This window comes from Apis cerana, linkage group LG5, assembly GCF_029169275.1.
Source record: "Apis cerana isolate GH-2021 linkage group LG5, AcerK_1.0, whole genome shotgun sequence".
Taxonomy (NCBI): Eukaryota; Metazoa; Arthropoda; class Insecta; order Hymenoptera; family Apidae; genus Apis; species Apis cerana.
Window position 1 is genome coordinate 5,884,523 of NC_083856.1, and position 26,750 is coordinate 5,911,272.

The 26,750-nt window shown below is 28.6% G+C and overlaps 4 protein-coding genes and 1 long non-coding RNA gene across 13 annotated transcripts in view; 3 read left to right on the forward strand and 2 right to left on the reverse strand.

The window, feature by feature from the left end:
- The first annotated feature begins 899 nt into the window (after positions 1 to 899).
- Positions 900 to 7,671, forward strand: LOC107996586 (translation elongation factor 2). Of its 2 annotated transcripts, XM_062074663.1 has the most exons (15): positions 1,813 to 1,957; positions 2,039 to 2,588; positions 2,819 to 3,033; positions 3,113 to 3,306; positions 3,590 to 3,798; positions 3,894 to 4,127; positions 4,206 to 4,319; positions 4,527 to 4,673; positions 4,841 to 5,081; positions 5,296 to 5,463; positions 5,643 to 5,932; positions 6,031 to 6,240; positions 6,322 to 6,504; positions 6,593 to 6,850; positions 7,082 to 7,671. In XM_062074663.1, the coding sequence occupies exons 2-15, from the start codon at positions 2,586 to 2,588 to the stop codon at positions 7,148 to 7,150; spliced, it is 2,535 nt and encodes an 844-aa protein (XP_061930647.1). In that variant the 5' UTR covers positions 1,813 to 1,957; positions 2,039 to 2,585; the 3' UTR covers positions 7,151 to 7,671. The 2 variants fall into 2 exon arrangements, with proteins under 2 accessions (XP_016910215.1, XP_061930647.1); XM_017054726.2 differs by lacking the exon at positions 2,039 to 2,588 and having other exon boundaries at positions 900 to 1,957.
- Positions 7,672 to 7,763: 92 nt separating this feature from the next.
- LOC107996587 (protein PRRC1) lies at positions 7,764 to 10,683 on the reverse strand. Of its 2 annotated transcripts, none has more exons than XM_017054727.3 (5): positions 10,394 to 10,683; positions 9,546 to 10,025; positions 8,804 to 8,906; positions 8,323 to 8,680; positions 7,764 to 8,262 (listed from the first exon to the last, which is right to left on the reverse strand). In XM_017054727.3, the coding sequence occupies exons 1-5, from the start codon at positions 10,482 to 10,484 to the stop codon at positions 8,149 to 8,151; spliced, it is 1,146 nt and encodes a 381-aa protein (XP_016910216.1). In that variant the 5' UTR covers positions 10,485 to 10,683; the 3' UTR covers positions 7,764 to 8,148. The 2 variants fall into 2 exon arrangements, with proteins under 2 accessions (XP_016910216.1, XP_016910217.1); XM_017054728.3 differs by having other exon boundaries at positions 9,558 to 10,025; positions 10,394 to 10,626.
- Positions 10,684 to 10,998: 315 nt separating this feature from the next.
- Positions 10,999 to 15,065, forward strand: LOC107996530 (nucleoporin SEH1). Of its 2 annotated transcripts, XM_017054607.3 has the most exons (6): positions 10,999 to 12,270; positions 12,354 to 12,510; positions 12,636 to 12,897; positions 12,976 to 13,206; positions 13,278 to 13,565; positions 14,504 to 15,065. In XM_017054607.3, the coding sequence occupies exons 1-6, from the start codon at positions 12,160 to 12,162 to the stop codon at positions 14,679 to 14,681; spliced, it is 1,227 nt and encodes a 408-aa protein (XP_016910096.1). In that variant the 5' UTR covers positions 10,999 to 12,159; the 3' UTR covers positions 14,682 to 15,065. The 2 variants fall into 2 exon arrangements, with proteins under 2 accessions (XP_016910096.1, XP_028521909.1); XM_028666108.2 differs by lacking the exon at positions 14,504 to 15,065 and having other exon boundaries at positions 13,278 to 14,287.
- A 379-nt stretch (positions 15,066 to 15,444) lies between these two features.
- LOC114577355 (uncharacterized) overlaps positions 15,445 to 26,750 on the forward strand; it is a 96,527-nt gene continuing 85,221 nt past the window's right edge. For 5 of the 6 annotated variants that reach the window (XR_009829635.1, XR_009829638.1, XR_009829634.1 and 2 more), the window contains exons 1-2: positions 15,445 to 15,672; positions 23,117 to 23,416. This is a non-coding gene — a long non-coding RNA (uncharacterized LOC114577355). The remainder of the gene's footprint in view (positions 15,673 to 23,116; positions 23,417 to 26,750) is intronic. The other variant, XR_009829636.1, reaches the window with a different exon arrangement.
- Positions 17,200 to 26,750, reverse strand: part of LOC107996525 (neural cell adhesion molecule 1-like) — a 245,986-nt gene continuing 236,435 nt past the window's right edge. The window contains exons 9-14 of the mRNA XM_062074672.1: positions 26,279 to 26,438; positions 25,667 to 25,960; positions 23,090 to 23,398; positions 22,088 to 22,414; positions 21,699 to 21,889; positions 17,200 to 21,418 (exon numbers count right to left, since the gene is read on the reverse strand). Of these exons, the coding sequence (XP_061930656.1) occupies positions 21,146 to 21,418; positions 21,699 to 21,889; positions 22,088 to 22,414; positions 23,090 to 23,398; positions 25,667 to 25,960; positions 26,279 to 26,438 (1,554 nt within the window). The 3' untranslated portion in view covers positions 17,200 to 21,145. The remainder of the gene's footprint in view (positions 21,419 to 21,698; positions 21,890 to 22,087; positions 22,415 to 23,089; positions 23,399 to 25,666; positions 25,961 to 26,278; positions 26,439 to 26,750) is intronic.

The window sequence follows — 26,750 nt, forward strand, 5'->3', positions numbered from 1 at the left end:
GCCATTCATGAGCCGCAATGCTTAAAAAAATGGTATACTGAATATCAAAAATTATCACCAAATCACAAGAGGAAGGAGTTAGAGAATCCTGAAATTATCTATACTCGTAAGTCAATTTCTTTATATGATTTTATGATTCTATTTATTTTTCGAATGAACCAACTTCAATTACTGAAAAAATGCATACATTTAGTAATATATATATAAATGACATTTTCAAAACGATTTAATTGATATTACCAGAAATTGATTTACCCAAGTATTTTTATTAATTTTATTTTAATATAATTTTTATTTTTGCATCAAATCTATGATTTTTATTTTATTTTTGAATAATTAATAAGATTAGGATATGAAAGAATTAAAATTATTTTTATAAAAATTAATAATTATATTTTCTGGCATTCTATCAATAAACTTAAGGTCAGTGTGAATATATCGATTAAAAAAAGATATACGATTAAATACCGAAAGTTATAAAGTTCAAATTTTGTAAATACATTTTAAACAAGATAATTATAATTGAATTATAATTAACGATTAAAAATTTTTAAAAATTATATTTTTTAATGTGAACAATAAATGTATAATGATTTTGTATATTTTCATATTTTTAATATTAAACAATTTTTTAGTTAAGAAATAAAATATTTATTAAGATAATTTGTATACAGGTAATTCAAAAATAGGAAATATGACAATTGACATTGCTGCAATGGTTGAGGCCAGTTGGAAATCTCATTTAAGTCAATTGCTTCCATGTAAACGATGCGGAAGAACTTTTAATCCCGATCGCGTGAGCATCCATGAACGAAGCTGCAAGGGAAGTCGTTAAATATATGCAATCCAAAAGAATTAGAAGATTTATAACTACCACTTTGTTTCAATAATAATTTTATTTTTATTAAATAGAATTGGAATATTTTATTAACTAACATAGGTAAGTCATCTTTTAATTATTTTGAATTATAAATATAATAATGTGTCTTTGTTAAAAAAATAATAATAATTTAATACATTGTAAAAAAATAATTAAATTGTTTTATTATTTATATTTTCTTTTTATGTCTGAAGTGTTACATTTCAATAGAGATAATATATAAATATTACACGTTATATTTCAATATAAAGAAAATTTAGATAAAAATAAAAATAATCATAGAATAGAAATACTTAATTTTTATAAAAATTAAATACTTTTATTGTATGCATATAGTGTATCAATATATACTGCACCGATATTAATATTTTTAAGAATAATTATTTTATAAGAAAACGCACAATTCTTATTTTCTTAATGCTAATGTAATTTATATATTTTTTGTACAATTATTTATAAATATTCAAATATGTGAATAGATTGTACAATTTTCTTTGTTGAATATAGGATTTCATATCAATTATATTGACTAACAAAAATAAGAAAATAATATTTAGTTATATATATTAAATGATATTCCTTTCATAACCTTTAAACTATATTCTTTTCTTTTTTTTTCCATGTTCCTGTCTCCTTTTTTTTTTTTTTTTGATAAAAAAATGTTTTTAATTAAAAAAATTCTATTTTATTTTAATATTCTTTATAACAAATAATTAAAATTAATTAAACAAAAAGATGATTCATTGTTAATTTTTTAAAAATTTTAATTTAAATAATTGAGATGGCAGCACTAAATATAATTGCTATTATATGACTACTACAAATTAACGGATTACATTTAAACTCGTGTATTATCGGTTGTAAGTTGCGCGCGCAAATTAACCCACGTGGTAGGGATTACAAAATTCCAATTGGCCCTGTGCACAATACGAAATACGTGTGACAAGAGGTGCCCTCTATCATATACGAAACGTTCATCCCTTTCACAGAACTCCTGTTCTTTCCCAGGGAGTCCGCCATTGTTGGTGCACGTATATTTCTGACCAGGCCAACGGATATCGGACAACATCCAAAATGGTATGTATAATCTTTCTAAAGTATCACGAACGTGTAAATCTGTACAATGTATGGAGTGCAGAGGTATAAATATTTTTGAAGACCGAGTGTCACCTGGGTTTGGAAAAATTGAAAACTGGCGGATTACTTGGGATTGCGCAACTCCCTTCGAAGACAAATTTTGAGGCTCGCGATGGATATGCCGGGGTTAAAATCTCTGAAGATTCTACAAAAATTCTGGCGAAACATTCCTGAAAATTTTACGGCACAAAGGTTCAAAGTTACCTATATTAAAAGTTCAAATATGTTTCGTCTCTTGTTCAAGAGGCAACGTGTCATGGAGCTTTGTAAGGCTCTTGATACGAACCAGCATGTTCTCGGAACATCGTGAGTCTTCAAGAAAAGTTCTCGACGGTTTCTAGTGAATTGAAAAACTTACGAAAACGATTTTAAATCATTGTACAGAAAAACCTAACATACTACATATAGGAAATGAGGAAATTGTGACACTCGAGGGGGGCAGAAATCACTCTAACACAAAATGCTGTCCAAATAAATATCCATAAGAATATATTTCTTATTATAATAAATAAATAAATATATATATGTTGATTATATTTCTCAAGATTTATGAAGATTTAATTTCAATATGGTCAGTATAAGGATAATTTTTTCTTTAAAATAATATTAAAATAATACTTTTTAAATAAGTAAAATTGTTTTTGAAATTATATAATTCGTGTTTCGAAATAATAAAAATATATTAAAAAATAACATTTTTGATAATTAGAATTAATGTGAAATTTATATTGTGGAAGATTTAATCAATTTCAGTTTTTATATTAACTATATACATATAACAAAATTTTTTATTTGTTAAAGGTGAACTTTACGGTGGACGAGATACGTGCCATGATGGACAAAAAGAAAAATATTAGAAATATGTCTGTCATTGCGCATGTTGATCATGGAAAGTCAACTCTGACTGACTCCCTTGTGTCCAAAGCCGGTATTATTGCTGGTGCTAAAGCTGGTGAGACCAGATTCACAGATACTCGTAAAGATGAGCAGGAACGTTGTATTACCATTAAATCTACGTAAGTTTATTTTATTTAATTTTATCATTGATTTATTAATTTTAATTGTTTTTCTATAAATATTTTTATTTTATTGTAGTGCTATTTCTATGTTCTTTGCCCTTGAGGAGAAAGATTTAGTTTTCATTACAAATCCTGATCAACGTGATAAAGATGAAAAAGGTTTTTTGATTAACCTTATTGATTCACCTGGTCATGTCGATTTCTCTAGTGAAGTAACTGCTGCTCTTCGTGTAACTGATGGAGCTCTTGTAGTTGTTGATTGTGTATCTGGTATGTATTTTGATACATTTGAATTAAACTAATATCTCTTCCAGCACAAATAGCGTTACTCTGTAGTATATTAGTTGGTTTAACTGACTGATGCACATGGACAGTGTTGATGGTGCATTAATGGAAGAAGATTAAAAAGCAGCTGTGTTTAAACGCTATTAGTGGACCTCTATCCTTATGTCCAAGACTAATATGCTACGATACAATTGCTACAATTTCGTAATTTAATTTTATTATTTTTTTTATAGTTTTAAAAATTATAATTTTTCCATAATTTTTTAAGGTGTCTGTGTACAAACGGAAACTGTACTTCGTCAAGCTATCGCTGAACGTATAAAACCAGTATTGTTCATGAACAAAATGGACAGAGCACTTTTGGAACTCCAACTTGATAGTGAAGATCTTTATCAAACTTTCCAACGTATTGTTGAAAATGTTAACGTTATTATTGCAACATATTCAGATGATGATGGTCCCATGGGTGAAGTTAGAGTAAATATATTTACTTCATTTTTATTATTTTTTATTTTTATATTTGTTTATATTTTTATCCATTAGATTATGTTTATAATTTTTTTTATAAATAGGTAGATCCTAGCAAAGGTTCAGTTGGTTTTGGATCTGGTCTTCATGGTTGGGCATTTACATTGAAACAATTTTCTGAAATGTATGCTGAGAAATTTAAAATTGATGTTGTAAAACTTATGAATAGATTATGGGGAGAATCATTCTTTAACCCCAAAACTAAGAAATGGAGCAAGCAGAAGGAAACGGACAACAAACGATCCTTTTGCATGTATGTCTTAGATCCAATTTATAAGGTATGTTAGTCAATATTCATATATAATAAATATATAAATAATAATAATTATTTGTTAATATGAATATAAAATTAATAGGTATTTGATAGTATTATGAATTATAAAAAAGACGAAGCGGATAATTTACTTCAAAAATTAGGAATTGTTTTAAAACCAGAAGATAAAGATAAAGATGGTAAAGCTCTTCTTAAGGTAAGGTTTTTTTTTCTTTATATTTTCATTTTAATACTTTTTAATATCTTGAAGATCATTTTATGATGACTATTCTTTCAAAACTTTTCTGACACCTATTCTGAATTTTTTTGATTGATAAGCGTAATCTGATAACAATTTTTTGAAACAGTCAATTAATTATTTACTAGTTACATGATTATATATGATTATGATTAAAAATTTTAGGTTGTTATGAGAACATGGTTACCAGCTGGAGAAGCTTTGCTTCAGATGATTGCTATTCATTTACCATCTCCTGTCACTGCTCAAAAATATCGCATGGAAATGTTATATGAAGGTCCTCTTGATGATGAGGCTGCAATTGGTATTAAAGTATGTTTATTAATATAATAAAAAATATTAATATACTTTTATAATTGATGAATTCATTTTTAAACTTGTTCTGATTTTTAATGATATATATTAGAAATGTTATGATATTAATAAATAATTCAATTTTATAAAATTATAAAGTTTATACATTAATGAAATTTTTATAGAATTGTGATCCAAATGGGCCACTCATGATGTATGTTTCAAAAATGGTACCAACCTCTGATAAAGGACGTTTCTATGCTTTTGGTCGTGTATTCTCTGGAAAAGTAAGCACTGGAATGAAAGCACGTATCATGGGGCCTAACTTCCAACCGGGTAAAAAAGAAGATCTTTATGAGAAAGCTATCCAGCGTACAATTTTGATGATGGGTCGTTACGTTGAAGCGATTGAAGATGTGCCTTCTGGTTAGTAAATCTCTTACTGTTTTGTTAAGTTACTAAAGTTTAAAAATACATTGAACATTAAAAATACAATGATGATTGTTCTCACAGACCTGTTCTGATAATTTTTGATTGACAATAGAACGGCCAACTGATATTTGATTAATAATATTAAAACATTAAGATTTATATATAAATAAAATTATATATTTAAAATTATTTTGTAATTTAAAAACAGGTAATATTTGTGGACTTGTTGGTGTTGATCAATTCTTAGTAAAAACTGGTACTATAACCACTTTTAAAGATGCACATAACATGAAAGTTATGAAATTTTCGGTTTCACCTGTCGTCCGTGTTGCTGTCGAACCCAAAAATCCAGCCGATTTACCCAAATTAGTCGAAGGTATATTTATTTTTCTAAACAAATTTTTTCAATTTGATATTTACTTAAGGATGAAATTATATTTTGAGCATTGGGTTATGATAAATCGTGATTTTATTTAGAAATCTGAAAGTGATTATTATTTAAATCATATTTTGATAAATATATTGACATTTTTTAATAAAATGATTCATCTTTAGGTCTTAAACGTTTGGCAAAATCAGATCCTATGGTACAATGTATTATTGAAGAATCAGGAGAGCACATTATTGCTGGAGCTGGAGAACTTCATCTTGAAATTTGTTTAAAAGATTTAGAAGAAGATCATGCTTGTATACCTATTAAGAAATCGGATCCCGTCGTTTCTTATAGAGAGACAATTTCGGAACAATCAAATCAAATGTGTCTTTCAAAATCACCTAACAAGCATAATCGTTTATTCATGATGGCATGTCCAATGCCTGATGGTCTTGCTGAAGATATCGATAGTGTATGTTTAAGTTTCATAAAAATTTATATTTTTATTATTAATTTTGTTTTGTTTTTTTTTATTTAATTTTTAATATTTTATTAAAATTTAAAATTTAGGGTGAAGTTAATCCAAGGGATGATTTCAAAGTACGTGCTCGTTATTTAAATGAAAAATATGATTACGATGTGACTGAAGCTAGAAAGATTTGGTGTTTTGGACCTGATGGAACTGGTCCCAATATTCTTGTAGATTGTACGAAGGGAGTACAATATCTTAATGAAATTAAAGATTCTGTTGTAGCTGGATTCCAATGGGCCACGAAAGAGGTATAATATTAAATTTATGTAAAAAAAAAAAAAAAGAATATTTGAAAACATGACTTTTTACTCCTATTAATTATTTTATAGGGTGTTCTTTCGGAAGAAAATTTAAGAGGTGTACGCTTCAATATTCACGATGTAACGTTACATGCTGATGCTATTCATAGAGGTGGTGGTCAAATTATTCCTACCACAAGACGTTGCCTTTATGCTTGTCTCCTCACTGCCTCTCCTCGACTCATGGAACCAGTTTATTTATGTGAAATTCAGGTAAATTTCATTTTTAATTTAAAAAAAAACATTTTAATTTATTATGATGAAAATTTTAAATTTTAATTATAAATTAAAATTATTTCAGTGCCCTGAAACAGCTGTCGGTGGTATTTATGGTGTGCTTAACCGAAGAAGAGGTCATGTATTTGAAGAACAACAAATCGCTGGTACACCTATGTTTGTAGTTAAAGCATATCTTCCAGTTAATGAGTCCTTTGGCTTTACTGCCGATTTACGTTCTAATACCGGAGGACAAGCTTTCCCACAATGTGTATTCGACCACTGGCAGATTTTGCCTGGTGATCCAATGGAACCTAACTCTAGACCTTATCAAGTCGTGCAGGTAATTTATCTGATTTGAAATTTACATTTACCCACGATCATAACTGATGGTAATAAGTAAATATAAATATATTACCATTTTTAATCTCGTGGAAAAGAAATTGTTTTTTGTTTTGGTATTTCAATAATGTATTCTGACTTACCTGAATAGGGAAACAAACATCATTTTTCTTATTATATATGTATATTTTTTTTAATCTATGCATATGACTAAATATAATAATTCTTTTAGGAAACACGTAAAAGAAAAGGATTAAAGGAAGGTCTCCCAGATTTGAATGCATACCTTGACAAATTGTAACCATAGATTCGCGCACCATATTTAAATATCTATTTAAATATTGTAATTCAATTAATATCGCTCGGACCGTATACAATCTACATCGGTTTATTATGAACTTTGTTTTGCGCAAAGAACCGTAAAAATCACATGATTATAAATATGGGAAAAAATAATAAATTGTAATTATAATGGAAAGTACATATATTAGCGCAAGGAGAAATATTTTATACATTTATTTAATTAAGCATGCCACATTATCAAGATCTCTAGTGGCTTTGTTTTTAGCATATCAGCATCAGATAAAAATTCAATTGTTATTTTTATTATGGTGATAACTTATTGCCAATTTCGTATAAAAAAATACGAACAAAAAAACCGTAATTTTTTACATTGCTTTTTTACCATAATTAGTTTTAATTTTTCTGTTTGTGTTCTCAAACAATTGGACGAATTTTAAAGTTATCTGATAATAAAATCAACAGCAATGTACTCATTGAAACAATACATCAAGAAATTAAAGATGGAATTATAAAAGCAAATGTATTTTATTGTTCTTACAAAAAAATACCCAACTTTAAAATTATTTCAAAATTTTATGGAACCAGGAAACAAAAAAATACATAAAACTATAAAAATTATTAATTATTTTATTTTAATAAAATATACCTTTATTTTAATAAAATATTTATCATTAACATGTGATGAAATAATCACATTCAGTATACCAAATCTATTTTTTTATATATTTTGTCTTGATTTCTTTGATTTTTTGTACATATTGCCACATATAATTAAAATACATTTTCTTAATTTATAAATACTAATTTAATAGAAGTATGTCACATTAATTGAAATTGAATCTTCGTTTCAACAATGTGATAAAATGTTAGATACTTATTTAAAGTAAGAGCCTAAAATATAAATTTTGCAACTGATACAAGTATACTATTATTATAATTATATTTACAAAAACGCAATTCATTGATAAATTGCGTCGATGTACTCTTCATAAAAATTTAGACAGGATTAATTGTATTTTTATAAATTCCAGCTAGTGATTGAACTGCTAAAAGTATAATATCTCTTCTGGAAATTCCAGTAAGTGCATGATGCCATTCATTGTGATTAACCTATAAGAAAAATATTTTTTACAATTTTGAATGTAAATACTATAATTATTTGAAACTAACCTGTAAGCTATTTGCCATTAAACTACCAACAGTAACTGACAATCCAGACCATTTAAGAGGATAATCTTCAGGTGTAGCTTCTTGTGCCATTGTTACTATTTGACTTGGTACTGGAGTCATTTGAGTGAAGGTTTGTAAATTCACATTACGTTTGGGGTCATTAAGAAGTATCACCCCTAAATCATACCACTTATCTTCACCAACTTCTAACAAAAAATTTTCCACTGCAATTATAGGTATATCTTTTGGAAGAGTTGGAATATTTCGTGCAGAATTAATTCTCTCTTCTGCTCCTTTTACACCAGCAGCAAAACCAACTGGTTGAGCAGCTACAGCAGAAGTTTCTACTGAGACACCACTATAGAAATAATGAATTCTTTGAATAAAAGTAAAATAGTATAAAATAAAATAAAAGTATAAAATATAATAAATTAAATAAATATTATATTAATATAATATATAAATTTATATTATTACTCACGTTACTGTTGCTTTTCCAAAAACAGTTTGAAAAGCCTGACGTACAGGACTTATTTTAACATCTTTGTCTGATGCAACTATAATCTCCATGTCACCACCAGAATCTGAAATGTATACTTTCAACAGAGCCCGCATATATGTTTTTACATTGACTAACATGTTGCACAGTCACTATTTACATTTACATATAAATAGTATGAAATTTATATATTATTTTTTAAAAAGTTTTGCCATTTTATTGCAATATAATGGCACAAAATATAATGTTTATTATTAAAAATTGCTTTTGAAAATAATGCTTTATAATACTGAACATAAATATATGCATAATTGATGAAAAAGTATTTATTTTTTAAAATATTTATTTATAAAAGTTCTTAATTTATAACCTTAAATTTTCACAACTTTTATTTATAATGCAAAATATGAAATTATTTTTTTTATATGTGATTTATATTACTGTTATACATATATTATATAGTTTCAGCTCAATAAATAAAAAATAGAAAAGTTTTTTGTAAATGACAGTGACACAGCGAATTGTATTTGGTTTGCAGATCATCCAAAAATAACACACTACATATATATTCCTTTTAGATATGATGCAATAACATAATTACACACACAATAACATATATTTAAATATACAAAATAAAATATCAAATAAATTGAAAAATTTACAAAATAGAAAAGGATTAAATTACTTTTACTTGCATGTCAGGATTAGTAGCTTTCTTACTTACAAATGAACTCACGCATCTGAGGATCTAATGTTGTGATCATAGTATTAACACTATTTTTTGCTTTTTCTGCAACTTTGCTCAATACATTACTATTTACTACTGTTTCTTTAACCCATGACAATAAACCAACTCCAACCATTCCTGAATCTTGAGTCACAGTTTCTGATGGTATTGTAGTTGGTACATTTTGTGTGGACGGAGTAATAATAGAAGTTACAGTTGTTTGATGTGTTTCTTGCTGTAATGGTTTAGATTGAATAATAGTATTTAACATAGATTTAGTAGGTTCCTGTTCATGAAATTTCTTTTGCGTAGATGATTCCAAATTACTAGGCCTTTCTGATATCAATGTTCCAGAATTTGAAATAAAGCTAGGTAATGCACTAGGTGGTGCTACATTTGATAATAAATTGCCTGTAGATGTTGAAATGCCTAGTGGCATTAATAAAGATGTTGATGATGATAAACTGCTAAAAGAATCTGAAAATTATATGATTATTGTTATCTATATGAGCATTATTTTATTATACTATATTAATATTATAAAAAAAAAATAAATTATTTTTTTCTTAAATAATATTTATTTTTTGTTTAAATATATCATAAAACATTTTATATAATAAGATACAATTTGTTAAATATAAATCTATTTATTATAAATTTAAATTCCTTTTATATTATATTTTTAAATATCATTTATACTTTTTAAAAATTTATCTTTTATAATTTATTTCTAATGTTTTGCTATATAAAAGACTGTGCTAACTAATTATAGCGAATGTAAATCTTTTCACTTGTAAAAGAATTTGACAGATACGCAAGTGTTTATGTTTTGCCTTTTTTCTTACCCGTTTTTACTATTTCTCCAGATGTAGATGATTCATCTGTCTTTCTTTCAACAAATTCGAATGTAGATTCTCCATTGGAATCGTCAGTCATTGCTGATTAACTTTTCTAAATTTACACGTTAAATGTCCAAAACTATATTGTGAATTTTCCGTATGTAGCTATGTATGCAAAAGACATAATAATACATTGACTATGTACAATTACGAATTATAAGTGACTAACTTCATTGTTTTAAAATACTCTGAAGATAGTAACTAATCTATATCTTTTTTTATTTGCAAAGTATATTGATAATTATTGTGAAAATTGTACTTAAAAATGATATATTCATTTGAAATAAAATATGTAAAACTTATATCAATATTACATTATTACATATATATCGATTATTTTTGAATAAATATTTTTTAATATTTAATTCATATATTATTTATATAAGAATTAGAAAAAATATCATTCTGTTTCAAAACTATTTTTCAATATTAAATCATTTATTTTGATTTATCATATTTATCAATATAAAATATAATATGTAGACGTACAACTCCATTTATATGTAAGTGCAAGTTAAGGTTATGTTCAGTAACAACATGTTACTCTTTTATTTCGTATAATTTGCATATACATAGTGAAAAAGAAATACTAAGCAAAATAATGTTGCTCCGAGAATGTTGCAGAATACAGCCAGTTGTACATCTGTAATCATCTAAAATATAAAATATTGAAAGATTAATTTACCGATTTATATTTTTAATTTCTAATAAAGAAAATATTTAAAATTAAATAAAAATATTACATAGAAAAATCTTATAAAAAATTATTTAATAATTTAATTAATTATGAAATATAATTACCTTACAGAATTATTTTATAATACACAGTTCAGTATGTTTGAATGACATACGTGGTCTGACACGTTATACACTAACTTCACAACAATTTGTTATGAAACAATTTTTAGTCGTTCATACAACTTTTTTTAAGTTATAAAATAGTAAAAAATTGCAGAATATTAAAAAATTATAAAATGTATGATATTCTATATGGAATTAATAAAAAAGTTAAATTTTATATGTTTTAAATTAATAATTTACTAGTGAAAGATAAATATAACTAGTAATGTAATATACAGTATAATACATTAAATATGTATATTTTTTACAATTTTTATTAAAATAAATTTATAATATTATGATGTATTATTATATTTTATTAATATAAAAAATAAATACAATAAATCTTTAAATACATCATATTTTTAAATACAACAATATATATATTAAGATTTAATATTACTTTACTATAGCTAGTGACAATGTGCTTAGTACCGGTTTATTGAAATGCATTCAAATAATATATTGAAAATACAAACTTTAACAAATAAAAATTAAGTTTTTCTATTAATTTAATATTGATAATTTTGTTTAAAAATTTCAAATACATATTTTATTTATATAATTATAATGATCATAAAGAATGTTAGTAAAGAATGTTAGTTGAATTCTACAGTGTTTTTCCTCGTTTCTAATGATATAAATGTATAAAGTAAATGTATAAAAAAAAAATAAATGATTTTAACAATGATGTTTGATTTATATATTAAATTATAAAAATTTAATTTTATGATTTTTTCATATTTGGCTGATTTTATAAAAAAATTTATTAATTATATTTCCTAACCTTTATTTATATTGATAATAATTGCATATAATAATCTATATATCGAAGTTTATTTTGTATTTTGTAAATAAATAAATAATTAAAGATGTTTGAAGCACATAGTATTAATGCTGAACATAAAGATTTGATTCATGATATTGCTTATGACTTTTATGGACAAAGAATGGCAACATGTTCTAGTGATCAATTTGTAAAAGTAAGATTTTTGCAATCGTTAATGTATTTGTACTATGAACAATTTCTATTGTAATCATACATAATAATTATAAATTTATGTAGGTCTGGGATGAAGATGAACATGGAAATTGGCATTTAACTGCATCTTGGAAAGCACACAGTGGATCTGTATTTAAAGTAACATGGGCACATCCAGAATTTGGTCAAGTTTTAGCAACATGTTCTTTTGATAGGACAGCCGCTGTATGGGAAGAGATAGGTAATATTATTATTAATTTTTATTTTTAGTTTTAATTTTAGTTGATTTTTAATTTTTAATTTCTGTATTATAATTAATTATTTTATAGCTATTTTATTTGTTATTATTATTAATTTTATTTATAGTTGGAGAAGGATCAGGACCAGGAGAACGTGGTATGAGACATTGGGTTCGAAGAACAAATCTAGTAGATTCTAGAAAGACTGTTACAGATGTAAAATTTGCACCTAAAACTTTAGGACTTTTGTTAGCTACTTGTAGTGAAGATGGAGTAATTAGAATATATGAAGCTCCTGATGTTATGAATTTAAGTCAATGGACTCTACAACATGACATTAGTTGTAAACTTCAATGTAGCTGTTTATCATGGAATCCATCTCTTTCAAGGTATAAAAAATTGCTAAAATTTATATAATATATATTTTAAATATGAAAATTAAATATTCATCAATTATTTTATATTAGATTACATCCTCCAATGATAGCAGTTGGAAGTGATGATCCAAATCCATCATCTGAAGGAAAAGTTTTTATATACGAATATTCTGAAAGTAGTAGAAGATGGACAAAAACACAAACATTATCCATTGTTGACCCTGTTCATGATATTGCATTTGCTCCAAATTTGGGTAGAAGCTTTCACACATTGGCTATTGCATCAAATGATGTACAAATAATTACATTAAAACCTACATTGTAAGTATAATTTTTTTTTATTCCTATAAGTATTGAATATAAGAAATTAGATAAAAATGTTATTAACATAGGGATAGTGCACAAAGTGGTTCATCACGTTTTGAAATTAACATAGCAGCACAGTTTTCTGATCATAATCCTACTGTATGGCGAGTGTGTTGGAATATTATGGGAACTATTTTAGCAAGTTCAGGAGATGATGGTTGTGTTCGATTGTGGAAAGATAATTATATTAATAATTGGAAATGCGTTGCTGTTTTGAAAGGTGATGGCACCTCTGCTCAAAGTGCTGAAACTTCTATAGCAGCAACACCACCTAATCATTCAACAGGAATACAACAAACATCTTCTACAACAAGGTACTACAAATTGGGTTCCATCAGTCATCCAAACCAAGTGCCTTGGCATTAGAGAAAATGATTTATTTTTTAACATACTTAATAGTTTTATTATTTCATATAATGTCAGAAATTTTGGAAAATATTGGATTTATATTTATATAATAAAAATATTAATTACTCTTATTTTTGAACAAATATTTTGTATTTTTAATAATCAAATCAATTTATATTAATATACTAAACAATTATAATTTCATAGCATTGCATATTATTTTATTGTTTTAGTAATTTGTATTTTTTGGTTAAATAATATAATTATAAAATAAGTATTCTACTAGAATTGTTTATGATATAATCTATCATATTATTTAATCATTTAGTTATTTGATAAAATGATAAACTTATTGTTTATTTATATCTTATTTATATTTTAAAGAAATTTCTATTTGAAAAAAGAGCGATATCTTACTATTAGAAATTAACAAAGAATATATTATTGAAGAGATTATTAATCAAAAATATTTTATATCTCTTAATATAAAAAGATTTATTAAATAATAAATTTTAGGTGTGTTAATTATTTAAATCATATATATTTTTATTCAGCGTTAAAATTATTGTAAATATTGAATTATTATGTATGTATTTGAAAACAAATTTGAAAAATATTTTACAAAAAGTATATATTTCATTCAATTTGTAATACATTTTTTTCATTAATAAATAAATATACATTATAATACTTTTTTATTTTTACCTACCTTGAAGAATTAAATAACTTATAAAAAAATAAATTAATTGTTGATAAATACTTCTTTATTTTTTTAGTAATTTAAAAGATCATCTTACAGTAAGTTTTGCATTATTATTTTAGTGAAAATTTAAGTTTATTAGTTTTGATTGTTGATGATTAAGATAATTTATCACTGTCTAAATAAATTCTATTTCACTTTCAGAGCAATAACTATAGCAACTGTCACTGCAGAGAAGCCTACAGTTACAGTCATGTGCAGCAATAAATGGCAGCCACCTGTTATAAAGGGTCGTTTTAGTAAATCAGTGTGGTTGGGAAATCCTAGTGAACCAACTCCACCTCCACCTCCAATTTTAGAGTGTCCAAGGGCTAAAAAGTAATAAAAGTAATTATTCAGTTTTTAGTAATGTTAAAAAATATGAAAATAAACAATTTTATATTTTTATGTTTAATATTACTTAAAAAATTAATTCAAAAAATAGAACTTACTTCCTATAAAAAAATAAAATTTCATTTAAAAACATAAAAAATATAAAATTTTTTTTAGATATGTATTTGTTACAATCATAATAATGTGATAGTAGGTAGCTATAGTTAATTATGCATAAATATCACTATTAATAATGTTTTGTATATGAATCTAATTTATAAATTTGCTATTTCATTTAATTTTAGCAAATTATAATTTTACATATATTATTCCTTAAAACTATGATATGTAATTTATTTGTATTCAATTAAAATAAAATATATTTAGCAAAAAAGATGTCATTTTTTTTATAATATTATAAATTAAATTATAATATTTAAATTAATTATAAATTAATTTATAATATTATATTTAAATTTTACATTAAAAAATATATATTATATTAAATTTGAAATGAAATTGAAATTGAACCGGAAAGACAACGTTGATTGAATTAGAAATTTATAAAATTGTATTATATTGTATATCAACGTATATTAATTACATATAAACATGATAAATCTTTATAAATTAATTTTGAGTTAACAAATTATTATAATATTCAAAGAAGATTTTTTAATAGAATGATAATTTTGAAAAATAACAACTTAATTGTAAGTGAACGATTAACGTAGTAATTGTGAATATCCGCCATTGAGCTTCGAAGTGTTTGATAGCTTTGACGCGTCATTAGTGTTGTGCGTGAATATTATCGATTAAAATCAGTTTTATAGTATTATTAGTGTTTGAAATATTTTTGAATTTACTTAATATTATTTCATTGTGTATATAATATTGTGAAAAATACGTGTAAAACATTATATGCTATGAAACGCGTAGTTGAACCTGTTCGAAAAAGTTTGCTGGACGTAATCAGAAAAAATCTTCGAGCTACTGGTAAGGTAAGAAATTAATTTCAATCAATTATCATTTGATCAATTTATTTAAGATATCAAGAATAATAATATGTTTATTTATCAATATATTTTTCTCAAGTAAATGTTTTATTTCATAAATAAATATATTTATTTGAAATCGTCAATTCGTACTAAAGCGCCATCTACTTCTATCGATTTGAATTTTTGAATCTGTTAAGTAAGAACAATATATTATTTGTAGATTACGTATATAACACGTGTAACGTATATTGGAGAATATATTGGTGAAAATGTAAACTTAGAACAGGTATGAAGATAGTATAGTTAATTAAAATTATAAAGAAATTTTAATTATGGATAAAGTTAAAATAATTCCACGAAAAATTATAAAACAATATTCATGTAGTACATAAAACATAATTTCCAGCAAATGGAATCTATAATAAATAGTTTACAAGAAGATTATATCAATATTCCCATCACTGGATTGTTCCTTATTTATCCTAAATATTTTGTTCATGTAATAGAGGTACGTGAATTAAGTAAGAAATTATTTTCAAAATCAGAATATTTGAATAGATATTTTTATTTTAACGATTTCATGAAGAAAAATAGATTTTCTTATCATAGGCGGCAGAAGATATAATTTATAGACATTTCAAAGCTTTAAATAATTATAAAAATGAAAAATGTAAAATAAAAAGAGCAATTTATCTCCCAACTTATCATCATGTTCATCAGGTGAGATTTATAATAAATGAATAAAAAAAAAAAAAAAAAAGAAACAGGAAAACATTTTTTGGTTGAAATTCGTAGAGATTTTTTTCGCAATGGTCCTATGTGTATTCAATACCACCTTCGTTAATACAACCATTTACATCATTTGAATTGGATGATATTCTACATCAAATGTCAAATTGTTTTAGAAAAATTTATATATTATGTGATCATATTTCAAATACGATTAAAGATAACGTAAGTTTTTCTAATAACGAAGTAATAAATTCTGTTTATTAAAATTGAAATCAATCGTTAATTGAAATCGAAAATTAATAGAAAAATATTTTTTACAAAGTCAATTCCAATGAATGAAGTCGTGAAAACATTAAATGAAAAGTTTGTACCATATTATCCTGAAAGCACATTATTAGAATATTTATTGAATATAAGACATCCTGTAATTTTAACTATTGATGACTATTTGAAAATATTTTCTGTCACGCCAACAATTAATTTGTATCCAGGTAATTTGTATTCAATGAAATCACATTTAAATTTCTTCTTTTTTTTTTTTTTACGAAAGATTAGATTATCGATACTTAACAAGTAAAAATTGATTTTAATTATAATCTTTTAAATATAATATAACCATAATTTTTTTTTCGTATGGAAATTTCTTTTCTTTTTTTAAAAAAAATAACAAACAATAGTTGAATAAAAACGATTATTTATTTCAGAGTATTTACAATATCAAAAAAACGTCTTTTTTTTATGGGATACATGAAATTTGTATCACTAAACTAATTACATATACAAATTTCATTCAAATGATTTCTTTTCTTTTTTTTTTTTTTTTTTGATTTTCTTTTGCAAAAGCAGCTGGTCAAATTCGATCATTAAAAATATACAGGCGATATACGGCTGAAACGGTGCTTTCATGTATTATTATTAGTCTAAAAAGATTTTTTTGGCTCTTATTTCTGGCTACTGTAAGATATATAATAACGAAGCAAATAGATGAGTAAACGCTGGTCGGTATTATTTAGATATTTTATGGTTATTACGCAAATTTCAATTAATTATATAATAATTAATTATATAATATTTAATGAAATTTTGTATATTAACTATAAAATTAAAATTTGTCATTTAAACAAATATAAAGTAACATTTAATTTGTAACATAGCATTTCTTAGAGTATTAATTCTAAAAGTTATTATCTATGTAGGATTGGAAACAATTCGTGAAGAAAAGAAGATAATATTTCTTACAAAAGAATATTCATTTTACGAAATATCACGATAAATTTAATTTAAAAAAAAAATAATATTTATAATTTTTTTGAATTTGTTGTTTCAAATGTTTATCGAGTACACGTGCATTTTCATATTCGATTTTTTTAAATTCACTTTACAAAAACAAAGTTTGATTTACTTTTGTTTGAAATATACATACATATAATTTTCTTTTATATTTTATTATCAATCGAATTATTTCCTATCCTGTGTAATTCAGAGCAAATTAACAAGAAAAGATATTTTATAATATAAATATTGTGAATATTCATATCTTATCACTTTTTAATTTGTAAAAACGGAAGTACATCTTCGCCACTGTCAAATAGCATAACGAATTGATAATTGAAAATGAAACCAGAAGAAAGTTAGAAGAATAATTTCAAAAAAGATGAAAGAATATCTTTATTTAGAATGATGGTGATTATTTTGCAGATACCATCTGGCCGGCACCTCGTGATATGATATTCTGCCCCGAACTCAAGAAAAATGAGTACAAAGATTAATGGGAAAAAACCAAAGCCCATTCATTAAAAACTTTAAAAATTTAATTTTAAAGATTTATTTGATTATCAATTTGGAACGTTTGTTTTCTGAAGAATATAATGATTTTTAAAAAGAAAAGGAAAAAAAAATAAATAACTATTTTTCTCTGCTATTGATATCTCGCGTTTCTTGAAGATAAAAGTATGATGATGAAATAAAATTTCAATCCAATACCGATGCCGTTCGGTTTAGACCGTTTCGTTGATGTTACTATGAAGAATTGTTCGAATAAATTATCAAAAGATATTATATTGGCAGTTTGTGTTGAAGATTTATTGTGCTGCTAGCGAAACTCGTTAAGCGCCTTAGATCATTCGAAACGATACTAGCGCATCACTATCGTGTCAGGATGAATTCGTTAATTTATAAATTTTTGTTCAGCCTTTTAGCGTAAGACGCTTAGTACAAGATGAAATAGGTGTTTTTCGTAACGATTAGTAAAGTTCCCCTTAGTACACTGGCTATGCGGCGATATCAATTCCATCAATGGCAATAATAAATAACGAGTTTTTATTTCGCGCGTTTCTCTTTCAACGCAGAGTGTCTTTTTCTCTCTTTTTTTTCTTCTTTATCTTTTTTAAATATTACAATCAGACACCGTGTCTTCGAGGATAAAACTTAACGACTAAAGATCGAAAGAACACATTCATCTAGAGGATTCGAAAGAACGACTAATTCTCGATAATATTTACACGAACGATTCGTGAAAAATCATTGTTCGCCATTTTCCTATGACCGTATTACACTGAGTTATCTATTAAATTATCCAGATCTTCCCGTATTTTTTCCTTTTCCTTCTTTTTCTACCAAATATTTTCTTTGGCTCTTAGATACACGCATGCACACAAATGTGTTTACCATTTATTAGGAAAAGGAGACATTTACAGAGCGAAGCGAAAGCTCTCTCTTTTTCTTTCTTTTTTTTGTTTTCTCATTTTTGCTGTGCTTAACGATCAAGGAAGCTATAAATATTCGTCTTTTTTTCTCTTTCATTCGAGCTTCTAGTAACGATTCGTGGATAAAAGTCATACATATACTTTTCTTAAAGCTTTTCAAACTTTACTTTACTCATTTAGCAAATTTGTATGGAAAATACAATATATTTTCTAATCTTTTCATTTTGATCTACAAAATTTTAGAATAAAAATTAAATAAGATACATTCAAATAATTTTAAAAATAATTTTAAAAGTATCAAAATATTAGAAGTAATATCAAATATATCTGAAAGTAATTAAATATTTATTCTGAATTTTGCAAATCAAACGAGAATCAAATATATAACGATCTTTGAATTTTTCAAGCATCAAAATATACCAATAGTTTTATAAAAGCACGACCAGGAGGTTTTCCTTCCATATGATTTCCTTTTTCCATTTTTGCTTTCATCCTCGAATCATTACGCGGAAGGAAAATCATTACTTTATACATTATACAAATACGTAATTTTACAATAAAATCCAGAATACTGCATACTGACGAAAGCAACGGGAGATGATCTTGTCATGTTTCTTCTTTTTTTTTAACCTGCTTTTTTTTTTACTTTTTTTTTTCTTTCTTTCGTTCGATTCATCTCGTTTCTAATGCTTCGTTTTTTTAATTTCAATTTTTTTTCGATGATGGAAAAGCTGTACGATATGTCTTCTACGTCCTTGTCATTTCCCCCTCTTCGAACATACACACACACACATGCGAAATTCTTGTTCCCATTGACTATTTAAACTTTTCTATCTCGTCATGTCGTAGGACATTCTCAGTGTACGTTATTCTGGTTGTCTCGATCGATTTATATACCCATATACATTATTTATACTTACAACGGCTAAACGAATTGTACAATGTGTATATTTTTCTCCCCCTATTATTTTCTTTTCTTTTCCCCCCCCTCTTCTTTCACCATATCATCGGTAAAAGTGGGAATAAATAGCTTCTCGCTTATTCCACCCCTCCCCCCCTCTTCTTTCGCTCCCTTATATTTCTTTTTTTTATTTTTATAATTTTTATTTCATCTTTATACTATAGCAATCTGTATAAAATATCCTTCGTATTCAAGGTATATGTACAGCACGAGCGAAACCCCACGCATATGTATAAGTATATATTTCTCCTATCAATAATTCGTTCCCGGTTGCACTCGCACATCTTTCATCATACGACGCACGATTATCTTCCAACGCGTATTTTCTCTTTTTTTTTTTCTCTTCCTCCTCCTTCCTCTCTTTTCTCCTCTCTTTTTCTTATTTTTTTTTCAAATATATTCACACACGGTGGCTCAAGAATCGTCCGGTTCAATGTAAAAAGGGCACTTGATCGAACAGAGAGACGTTAAACGCGATGACTAAATCGCGAATGGAGGAAATAAATTCGTTCGAAATACAACCGGCCTCGTTTCCAATTTGCGTACGGTTCTACATATATATATATATATATATATATAAGTATACCGTTTCATTCACGCTCACATCGTTTTCGTACACTGTCGAATGTCTCTGAACACAAAATCGACGATTGGTATCTATCCGTGATCCGTAATTTAGAGATATCGATCGTTCGAGGTAACCTTATAATAATTATTCCTTTGATACAATTCAAGATCGCGTTTACCCTCCTCGCTTTATTTGGCTACACGCGAACTACATCCTCTGTCCTTCCTTTTATACACGATTTAATTAATCGCTTAAATTAGAAGGAAAATATAGGGATAATCGATATCCCTATACTCGTGAAAACATTCGAATTTTGTAATCGAAACCGAGGAAAGGAAGATCATTGGATAAGAATTCTTCCTTCTTTCTTATCTTTCATCCGCAACCATCCAATCCAATCGTCGCTACCACGTGAATCATCACCGGTATCGGTACAGAGAGATTCGAGAAAACGCTTAAACGATGAGATTCAATTGTTCACACGTGGCTGGTCCGCGAGCGACAAAAGTGTCACACGGAGCTCTCCCTTTTGGCCATGACGATCGGTGTGCTCATCTTGCCGTCCTTCTGCGACTGGATGCAACATTGGGCCGGGATCCTAGCCTCCACGTCCTTGGTGAGCAAGGTCGTGCTCGGGCACGTCCTGGTGACGACACCGAGGCCTGTGTAGAGCATCGGCGGGCTCATCGTCATCGACATTGATTGAACGCTTTGGCTCGGCCAGTGTTGCCTCGGGAGCGTGCAAACCCCACTTTGATAGTCGTCGCCCACTATTGGCTGAAACTGTAATTTATGGATACATGTACGGTGATCGATGCCCTTTGAACGTTTCAGCTTGAGACTTGTCGTTATTACAAATGGGCGAGGCAAATAATCGTTTCGTCGCTTTGTTGTCGTTGTGGGAGGATTCTGATAACGACAAGCGTGTTGAATGGAAATGCTCGAGGGAAAGGAGAGAGCTAGAATATATCTAACTGGAGGGGATTAGTTGGAATAGTTGTAATTAGGGACCGATGTAATGGCGAATAATCGGAAAACGTATTAGTGCGAATTAGAAACTTACGCTTTTATGCTTCGTCGTCAGATTCGAGAACTCGTGCAACGGCATGCCATTACGTATGGTGCAGTAACCGACGTAACTGCTGTGCCCGCTTACGGAAGTGACCGTCGAGTGTTCCAACAAACTTCTCGATGGCGATGTCTCGATCGTCGACACGAGCCGCCTCTTTCTCAGGTACTCGGACGGCTCGTCGCCTGCATACATGTATATAACAATTTCAAATTGCTTTTACGCGAATAACTAGAAATTAGTTTAATTTTTAATCGAAGAGAAAGAATTTTATTACTTCAAAACTTGGAGCCATTTTCAAGATATTCTTTAGAAAGGGTATTAGAGATCGAAAGTATCGCAAATTTCAAGTCAAATTATAGTAGAATCTTTCGAGCACGAACCGGTGATTTGCTGAGGTATGATATCTGGGTTCTTCTCGTCGTTCTCGCTTATGTCACCGCTGCTCTCCAGCTTTCTGAAAGGGCTGCTGGGATGTTTTTCATCCGTGAGCAAACTGCTTCCCTCGCGAAACCTCAGTTCCCGTTGGATGGGAGCCGGTTTCGTTTGTTTGCTGTGGTCCTCCATTTGCGACTTGCTCTGTTCGTCCACCTGCGTGTGCTGAATTCTGAGCACGACCATTACTATTACCGCGACGATGATCAAAGCGGTCACCACGCCGATCATCACGCTCAGCATTGGCATAAGCCTGATGTTCTGTCTCGGCCTCTCTAAATAAAAATTCAATCTTTAATGTAGAGTTTCGTCATTTTTTTTAAACAGACTTTATATATATATATATATATATTTAAAAAAAAATTTAACGTCGAATTCTATCAGTTTCCGGATATTAAAACGAAAATACGAAGAGAATAATATTCGATTTCGATCGAAACGGATGTGAAATCAACCTTAGCAACTCGAACGAACCAGTTTTACGGCATAATGAAACAATTTCCTGCCGCGATGGATAAATTATTTCATGCACAAAGATCTCGTCACGACCGCGAATTGAAATTTATCCTTTTCATTTCAGTCTCTCTTTTGTCGATGAAACTGGTTCAAAGTCGTTTCACAATTCGATCTATTTATTCGTACGTGATATTGGAATAATTTCCTTTTTTTTTACAGCTTGGAAAAAAATGCTACGATGAATTGAATTGAATTTTGCGATCAACTCTGTATAAGGGAGATGTGTTATTTCTAATACGACTTAATGATAAAAAAATAAGTGGATCAATTTTACTAGTTATACTTTTAAAAAATTATTCGAACGAAGAAATTTCACTCTCTCTTTATTTTTTCTCAAATCGCCTTCAGCTCATTTGTAGCACGGATAACACCACGCTGTATATTTCTATTACCCTTATTTTTCGTATATAGTAAAGTTAATAACTTTCACTAACCTGACTCTGACGTTAATTGTTTTTCAGGTAGCCTCATGGTCCCAGCCTGAACCACCATCGCCTCGCTCCGCCCTTTATCGTTGTACGCGTAAATGCAGGCCTGGTAAAGGGCGCCCGATTCCAAATGGGTGACGCTGAAACGTGGCACAGGCGATGTCAGATTAGCACGCAATTCCTGGCTGTTGCTCTCCCTCACTTCGAGAAGAAAGGACTGGGGTAGACCGCCGTTGAACCCCTCCGTGCATCGCACCGAGAACGAGTTGGTCGACGTGTTCAAGGTGGTGCAATTGTGAACCATATCGGGCCGACCTGATGCAAACACCGATGGTAACGTACTATTTTAATATTATACACGAATCTGTTTATTGAAGACGAGTTCGATGATCTGGTACATTATGCTAATTCGGACTAATAGTTAATGCGCCATATTGTTTATGATTGGTCTGTATCTACTTGTCTACAATTTACATCGCTTGCCTGATCATAATTATCTCGTTTCACTTATCTGGCCCATGATTGTTTCGTTCCTGGCTTTTTATTTTATCTTTCTTTTTTTGGAGATTTTTGCAATTAATTTGCAATTTTTATTGGAACGAATAACAGGAGTTGAGTATATAGTTATACAGATATTATATGTTTTATTAAGTCTACGATAATTACGTTTAGATAATTACTTTTATAAAAAATTCATAAGAAATTATCAATTAAATTACTCCTCGAATATTTTTATGTCTACGCTCGAAGATTAATTAATTAATAGAAGCGAGGAGACGTGAAAAGTGAATTTTAACTTATCGATATAATAAAAAGCTATCGCTATAAATGGAACGAAGCAACGGATAAAAAACATACGTTGTATTTTAAAAGGAGAATTATTAAAAATATTAAAAATACTAAAAAAAAAAGAAAGAAAGAAAAAGTAGAAAAAGGTACAAAGGATAAGTTCGTATAATGGCTCTATACTGAGAAATAATTTCGTTGCGAAATATTAGATTGACAAAGAGTGCAGCACTTTATGTTTCGTCTGAAACGCGATCTCTTTATGGTAGCGTAAACAAGAAGCGAGGAAGCTTCTGTTTAAACTTATTTACGGAAGCTTCCGGGCCATTATTCTCTTTTTCAGTGTTCCCTTAAATTTTACAAGCAATATAACTGTTTTCACGAAGACATCGTTCGATACACTCGTTGTGTACACGTTTCGAATAAGAAAAGAGTTTCGCGTTCATTTCGAGTTGGTTAAATCGCGATTTTTTTAAAAACTTTATTCCAAAAGTTTTATTGTTCAATCTTATTTGGCCAGATGAAACGCGATTACGAATATCACGAAATTTTGTTGAAATATCAGGTGGTTAATTTTCACCGTGAATTTGTTTTCCATTTTGTTTTGCCGTAAAGAATAATTAACGAGGAAAAAAAGATAGAGGATAGGAAACGAGATGGTTGGGAAAAAACGGATAAAAATGGGATCAAAGGAAGAGAAGGAAAAGTTAGTTTCCAAAAAACGACTTGCCGTAATCACGCGCCGGAATTTTTATTTTGATCCTTTTTTTTTTTTGCTTTTAATTTCTCAAAATACTTTGCTCGTCTATCCTCCACGAGTTGCTTCTGTCGAAAAGCGGCCAAGTTTTCCTTTGAGTATCGAAATTAATCCTGCTTTCGAACGGGGGAGGAGGGGGATAATAGAACTTTTATTGACAGTTGGAATATACTCGCGCAAAAATTCAATATGTTGTTATCACGAAAATATAAATGATCATCTCGTTGATCGAATATCAGATATATGGGTAATGAACGTTCGATATATTTTGGCGCGAAATTCGAACAGCCATTCTTTTTTTCGTGCAACAATTGGATCTTTTCAGTAGTTTGATGGCCACGTTCGTCACTGAAAAAAAAAAAAATAGGGCCATCCGTGCACGGATTCCCACACATACATGCGCATACGTGATAACGAACTTCCGTTTTAATCCCGGAACTTCTCGATTTTCCACGGTGGGATTGTCGCTTTTGAAAAGTCAGCATAGCGCTACCTTTTTTTTTTTTTTTTTTGTAATTACCACCGACCGCGAACGTTTCATTTTTTCCCCATCTCTCTTCGCGTTTCATATTCAACCTACGAACTTTTCTCGATTGACAAACACGTGCATAGATGCTTTTCATATTTCGAAAAGAAGATATAATCACAGATTGCGATTTATATTAAATGTCCCTGTCGGTAAAGTCGGTAGAGGATGGGTCGAGGAGAATTTATGACACTTATCGAACGAGTAAGAGTGGAACACTACGACTGGGCCGACAAGTGAAATCGGGCGCTATTTGGCCGGACGAATTTGATAGATTCTGATCAGACAAGTGGACAAGTAGCGTATCGATTAAAAGTTTGACTGGTGAAACGGAATAATTCGTATTTTTTTTCAAGATTTCTAATTTGTTTTGATACACAACGTCGTAAAATTCGCAAATAATGGTTAAAGTGGAGATAAACGAAAGTAAAGAAAATAAATTACGGGGATATGGAGGTTCACAACCGACACAGCCGAATTTCCATGATGGAATTATCACGTAAAGATACCTCACCGGCTGGTATGATGTGATAGACGCAGGGCACTTGTTGATGTCCAATTCGATTGGTGGCCCAGCAGAGCAACGTGCCGTAATCCAATTCCGTCATAGGTGTGTATGAGACGATGGAGGATGTGCCGGCCCTGGCGATATGACTGGCGGCCACGTCGATACTCTCGGCGGAATTGTTGAAGGTCCAACGGAATTGAACCTCGGGGGGGTTCGCGTCCACTTGGCAGGATATGTTTGCCTTTTCTTGTTTCGCCACGCCGTGCACCTTCGTCTGATTCGGTTTGCAAGTGGGCGAGACTGGAATTCGAGATTTGAATCGCATCAATTTTTCCATTCGTTCGTTTTCGCGATTTCGATCGAATCTCTTTTCTTTCTTTCTCGAAAGAGAAAGATCGAATATTCGTACGACTGGATGGAAATCGAATATTATTTCGTCGAATATTATTTATAATTAGAAGAAAGAAAAGAAAAGAAAAGAAAAAGAAATATCAGTAGATTTAATTTGTTTTTTTTTTATACAATTTCTCGAAATTGGAGAAATTTGTAATTGTTCGACGAAGAATGAAGGTTCCTTCGCGGATCTTTTCTGATCATTTATTTAACGATATTACGTACACATTACGTTCAAATAAAACGGAGTGCTCTCCCCATCCCCTTCCGTGTTATATCCGACGCAAGTGTAATTGCCTGCGCTTTTACGGTCGACGCCTTGCAACACCAGGCTTTGATTACTGATTATGATACCCTGTGTGACGTTGGAGTGAAGAGTTTTCCCCTGTAACAAAGAGCGATTGATACAGCGTTGATGAGTTTATATACCATACGATTAACGCGTGGAGATCTTGCATTAAATCAACATTTTCTTCTCAACTCGACAATTTTATAAAAATTCTACTTTTTTTCTTTCGATAATATAAAACGTAATATAAAAATCGTTCAAATTTCGCTACAACTCTTCCAGAAGGAGAATTTTCGATGTCGTTTTAAATGCAATTTCGAACGTTTCAATTGTACCATATATCATACCCCATGGGAAATATCTTCCTGCATTTTTCAACGATGTTGAAACGAAGAATAAAACGGGATA